Source organism: Lynx rufus, unplaced genomic scaffold (genome assembly GCF_022079265.1).
Source record: "Lynx rufus isolate CCGP_SWC_20201006 ecotype Redwood Valley unplaced genomic scaffold, mLynRuf1.p SCAF_5, whole genome shotgun sequence".
In the NCBI taxonomy this organism is placed as follows: domain Eukaryota; kingdom Metazoa; phylum Chordata; class Mammalia; order Carnivora; family Felidae; genus Lynx; species Lynx rufus.
In genome coordinates this window covers 36,616,131-36,622,130 of record NW_025814867.1, presented here as the reverse complement: position 1 = coordinate 36,622,130, position 6,000 = coordinate 36,616,131, and the positions used below count along the sequence as shown (strand labels likewise).

The window sequence follows — 6,000 nt, the reverse complement described above, 5'->3', positions numbered from 1 at the left end:
TTGGGCTGCTAAATCTGTTCAGAAGGCTTCCTGAAGACTCACAGAAATGGAAGCATGCATCCCTGCCTCTCCTGTATCCGTTTTTAGGGGTCCTAGGCAAAGGAATCACTCACATCTTTCAAAAGCCTAATTCTGCTATAGCCTCGAAGATCCTCAAATAGGGTTAACAGCAGTATTGAGTTCTCCAATTGTTTATCAGTGAAATTTGAGAAACACTCTAGTCATGTTAATATCTGCAGCTGTACTGAAAAAGGGTTAACTGCTCAATTGGGCTACAAAATTAACGTGTACAATCGCTGGCTTCTGCTTGTTCTGTGTACCTCAAAAGCCTGTGGTCTCATTTTAGTACCTTTAAGTTTCAATTTCATTCATTTAATATTTTAAAAATATGTCTTTAGGGGAGCCTGGGAGGCTCAGTCGGTTAAGTGTCTGACTTCGGCTCAGGTCATGATCTTGAAGTCTGCGGGTTCGGGCCCTGCATCAGGCTCTGTGCTGACAGCTCAGAGCCTGGAGCCTGCTTCGGATTCTGTGTCTCCCTCTCTCTCTGTCTCTTCCCAGCTCGTGCTCTGTCTCTCTCGCTCTCTCAAAAATAAATAATCATGAAAAAATTTTTTTCAAAAGTCTCATCTGTATCATTAAATATTATGCAAATATTAGCTAGCTACCTACCTATCATCTATCTCAATGTGGAAATACCTCCAAGACATACTGTTAAGGGAAGTAAGTTAATAAGAAATATATTTTAAGGGAAGCAAATCACAGAACAATATATACAAAGTGATCTTATTTAAAAATTACATATATTTGTACATCTGCATGGAAAATTTCTGGAAGAGTATCTGTCAAACAGCTCACAGTGTTCTCTCTGGAGGTGAGAAAAGAGAACTTCACTTGAAGCCGCTTTCAGTATAGTTTGATTGTTTTCCAGTGAGCATGTATTAATTTTAATCATAAAAACAAGACAGCTGAATTTGCACCCACACCTGCCATGAACTAAGCCATTAAGACCACTGCCCAGAAACGAAGAACTAAATGCATTAATCTCGGCTCAGTGCTCAGTGTTTGTTTATGGAGAGATGTCTCAGTACTTGATGCTGAGGAAGGTATATTGATGATGTACATACCTGATGTCTTGGGAGGCAAAAACCTCTTACCTATGCTTTTAATGTTGACTTTTATCCAAAATATTTACCTTTATCAAGAGACGTTTCCAAATGATTTTTAAAACATCTTCTGATTCACTTTTGGTTTTAAATCTTCAAGCTGTGTTTAGCAGTCCTAATTCAAATATACCGTGAGTGGAAGCAAACCCCAACTGATTAGGTCTAAGTACTCAAGAGACAGCACGATTTTCAGCAATGAAAGGAGCTGTGTAAATGGATTTCAAACCAGTCCAAGGCCACTAGCTGTGCATGTCCCCTGGGCCCCATGCGCAGCCTGCAGCCGGGCCACGGGTCCTGGCCTCTTTTCTCCGCAGGTACTGGAGAGTTTTCTAATTTGCAACATTTTTACTTACAACAAAAACAAAAGGATACATTTCTAAAATACCAGAACTTACTTGAAAAGACCCATAGGTACAAACCATGACTTGTATGTACCGAGTATTCTTCAAAAATTTATTTATAGAAATGGACGTATGTATCCAAAGGCAACATTAGACAAAAACAAAAAGTTTGGAATGCCAACGACACAGGAAAGTCTCACCTGCACTTTACATTTCTTCACAAGGAACTAGCACCATTTTAGTTCAGAAACCACAGATTTCATTATAATTGCTTCTAATATATAAAATACCTTATAAAGCTTATTTAACTATCTAGTAACAAAGTTCTTCCAAAAACTTATTTAAAAATCAGTTAGAATTTACCATTTGAAACTGACGAAAATGGTTTAAAAACTGATCTAATTCTAGGGCTGGTCAAAGGGAATGGGCCATAATTAGTTTTATTGGAAGAAAGTGCCCGAATTCAGCTTCTGGCTTTCCTTCTAACCACCAAGCAGGTACAGTAAATTGAATATCACATAGGAATAAGAGCACATCTAAAACTGGCCTTAGAAAATATTTTCCCAGACTATAAAAATACTAAATGGAATACAAAAATCTCAGCATATACAGCAAATAGACTACAGCAGACAAATATTTAAAACATACTTAAAATTATCATCTACCACGATCATCATGAACATCAAGTATTATTCTAACAATTTTTCTATGATTCATTCGGATTTGATATTTACTTCCCCTCAAGTTTTATTGTAACACCAGATATAGACCAAATTCGGTGTGTCTAGTGGAGGTTACTGGAGGCACCACTGAATAATTCTCTGCGTTCAATTGCTTCTTAAAGCGCTGAAAGTGCAAACTGTAGAGGAGCCAGTTTTCTGAGGTCAGGGGTCAGCACACTGCAGCCCATGAACACAGCCACACTCGTCTGGCTATGTGCTGTCTGTGGGTGCTTTCATGTTCCAAGAGCAGAGCTGAACAGTGAGGACTGTATGTGGCCTTTGGGTGCTCAAAGTCTGAAATCTTTACTATCTGGCCCTGTACCGAAAAAATTTGCTGACCCCTATTTCAGATAAATCACTTCAGGAAATGTTTCCTTGAAGTTAGGACAAGGTAAAATTGTCCCAGGTGAAGAAAATGCGGGCTGAGGTTTGCTGGTTCCATCATATAGTACCATGGCGGATCAAAATAATATACATGTGGATCGCCAACTTTGAGTATTGAATTATTATTCTGGCGTTGTAAGCGAAGTCTGGCTCTGATAAAAGTACCTTCCCTTTCTCTGTGAACTGGCCATTACGTACCAAGTAACTAACTCGTGTACCCAATTATAGTGACGTACTTACTGTTCAACCCAACCATCTACGTGGCTCTAAAACACAATTTCTAGCCTTTATAAATCAATAATCTTAAACCCTTGGCAACAGACAGAACTAGAAGCAGACCCTTCCCATCCCTCTCTATTGGCATAGATTCTATGAGCACTGTGCTGCTCACCTTTTAGAATCCTTCCCTGTGACATGCATCATAATAATTAGTACTAGTACTACTCCCCAGGCCCACAAACATGTCCCTTTTGACAAAGCGGACTAGGTTTTCTAGGGGGCACATGGGCTTGGAAGAATGCTTGTGGTGGTCCTGGCAAAAAGAGGTGTGGAACGTGACATCAACACCATTATAAAGAATCCGGACAGAATGCTCACTGGGCTTTTCTCTGTCTTGCCAGAGCTCAAAGATCAACCTGGCTGCAAACCTTGGGAATCTGGCTTCCATAAGGCCCAAGGCACTGAGAACTGGTGACAGGGTGACATCGTGAGCAGAGTAGAGGGTGAAGACCTCTTCTTTCCTGCCCTCCGCAGCACGCTGCATCCGAGTGACGGTCTGATTGAGGATGGGGTGGGCGCCCAGGAGTGCATAGCCCAGATACAGTTTCTTCTCCCGCCTCTCTCTCTCGTCCTCTATCTGATGTGTCTTGATCACCTTGAAGTGCTCCATGTCAATACAGCCATTTCTGGTGCACGGGAAGCTGACGTTGTGGCAGAAGTGGCAGAGCATGGAGTCTATGGGGTTGGCTGCTCGAAGCTGTTTGGTGGGGACATCCACAATCCTGGCCATGTCCTCGTAGGTCCTCTCCAGCTGGCTGTTTTTCAAACGTAAGAGGTATTGCCGACGCTGTTCCTTTTCCAGATACTGGTTTCTCAGGGGACAATAGCAGTTTCCGGAGCAGAAGAGAGCACTTGGCTGGTGCCTAAAATGAATCTTCTTCCAGTCAAAATCGGGGAGAAAACCATAAAGCAAGGCCAGCCCACTCTGGAGCGTTCGGCTTTTCCCAGTGGTCTCCAAGTAAAGTTGGTCTGTGGACCAGTTATTCGGCAGGAGTTTGTGTTTCTTTAGATAGATGTCCCTCAGCAGCTGGCCATTCTGCAAATGCTGCACGACTCCTGAAACACAGGGACACGAGCTGCCCTCACTACTAGCTCAGCAGAAGGAGTAGCAAAGGGAATTCAAGTCTGTGGCCAACTCTACAATGCTTTACATCAGTGCCTGAGAATATAACCAAAACCATCCCCCAGCGTGTGGAAGCTCCATCAGCTCATGAAGGGAGCCCCTTGGGGTTATCATCCATGAAGGGATGGGCAGAGCTGGGGAGCACCAATCCCTCCCTTCTTGCCCAGCCCCTTCCCTGGGAAGGGGCATCGTGACTGGTGGGCCTCAGAAGGCAGGAAATGCCCTGCTGGTAGGTGTCAAGGCTGTAATTGGCATGGGCCTAAGGAGAGCTTTCTCCAACCTGCCCAAGGACACAGCATTCTTTAGTATGCAGTGAAGGCCCATGGGAATCACTCAGGTAAAGAAAAAAAGTTGTTTGCTGGCTCCCTAGTCCCCTCACTGCCGTGGAGTTCTCTCCCTCATTCTCCCTACTCTCCCAAGCGAAGGCTCTCTGCTAACCTTCTAGCGGCATTCCGTCTAATCCTGCCGCAGGGTTACCAGCCCATCAAGGATATTTTGTCTGCACAGATATGGAATGATTGCTCAGATACCGGATAGAATACTTGAAAAAAAGCAAAGTGCAGAACAGTACATTTATTATAGCCCTTTTAAATAAAAATGAGGGAAAAGTAAGAATGTATATTTGTAGTTTTGCATAAACTACAGAATGTGTCTGTGTTTTGCATAAAGAACCTTTGGAAGGACATGCAAGAAACTAATACCAATGGTTACCTGGGGATGACAGGGGCACAGAAATGGGATAAATGGAACATAGGAACAAAAATTTTAAATTTACCTGTTAACTAAAAGTTTAACAAGTTTTATTTTTGAACCACCACAGTATGGTAACACATTATCTTGAAAAAAAAAAAGGAAAGCCTTATCTTCAAACAGAAAACAATCTGCAAGCTCACCCTCCAAGCAGTAGGATGTAGGGGTGATGGAATCTCAGCAACAGATATGAATTCTCGGAGAGGGTAAGCCACATGCAGGCCCCATGACCAGTTCATGACCAATGTCACTTATTCAGATGCCCAAATGATATGAAAACCTGAGACAACTCAAGGCTGAGGTGCGTGAGACAGAGGGAACTACTTTGGCCCGGGAAGGGGAACAGCTAAAGAAAGTATCATGAAGGGTGTCTGGGTCCCGTTCTGAAGGAAGAATATCGAGGGAATTCCTTCAGAGATCGGCGCTGACACAGGTCTTAGGCATTTATTTCCAAAATGATTTGCATAAAGAGGCAAACCATGAGTGACAAAGATTAAGAATCTGTTAAGAATTAAGATTAAGAATTGGGCCACCCAATTCACCTCTGGGTCTACCTATGTCTAGGCTACATACATCAAGGCTGAGTGCTTCCCACATGCCAGATCTTTCTCCTTTCATCCTCACAAAAACCTGATAAAGAAAGCATATTATCATCATACCCAATTTCCTTATTTTACAGCTGAAGAAACCGAGCTGTTAAGCGGCAGAGTTGGAACTCAAGACCCCCAATATCCCCGCAGGCCCAACCTCACCCTCCTAGTCCCTGCTCACAGTGCCTTCTCCCTGCATTTTCATGCAGAAATACTATGTTCTAGCCATTTAGGGTCTCCTATCCTCTCCCAACATATATCTCTTCATGGCTTTGTTCATGCCCTTCCCCTTGCTCTGCCTAGAGAAATCCTCATCCAGTCTCTACCTCCAATACTGCCTTCTCTGTAGTCTTCCTTCCTCCTCCTCCAGGTCAGATCAAGAATTCCTTCCTGGGACACCTGGATGGCTCAGTTGGTTGAGCGTCTGACACTCGGTTTCGGTTCAGGTCATGATCTCATGGTTCGTGAGTTTGAGCCCCGCATCCGGCTCTGTGCTAACAGTACAGAGCCTGCTTGGGATTCTCTCTCTCCCTCTCTTTCTGCCCCTCCCATGCTCTCTCTTTCAAAATAAATAAGCTTAAAAAAAATTCCTTCCTGTTCCAATTTGTCACTGGATCTCCAGGGCTTGAGCTGTAATCACTGAGCTTA

The 6,000-nt window shown here is 43.2% G+C and overlaps 1 protein-coding gene across 2 annotated transcripts in view; it reads right to left on the bottom strand.

Annotated features, from left to right (window-relative positions):
• Window positions 1–1,602: 1,602 nt before the first annotated feature.
• Window positions 1,603–6,000, bottom strand: part of PXYLP1 (2-phosphoxylose phosphatase 1) — a 73,041-nt gene continuing 68,643 nt past the window's right edge. For both annotated transcript variants that reach the window (XM_047100095.1, XM_047100096.1), the window contains exon 7: window positions 1,603–3,945. In XM_047100095.1, the coding sequence (XP_046956051.1) occupies window positions 3,005–3,945 (941 nt within the window). In that variant the 3' untranslated portion in view covers window positions 1,603–3,004. The remainder of the gene's footprint in view (window positions 3,946–6,000) is intronic.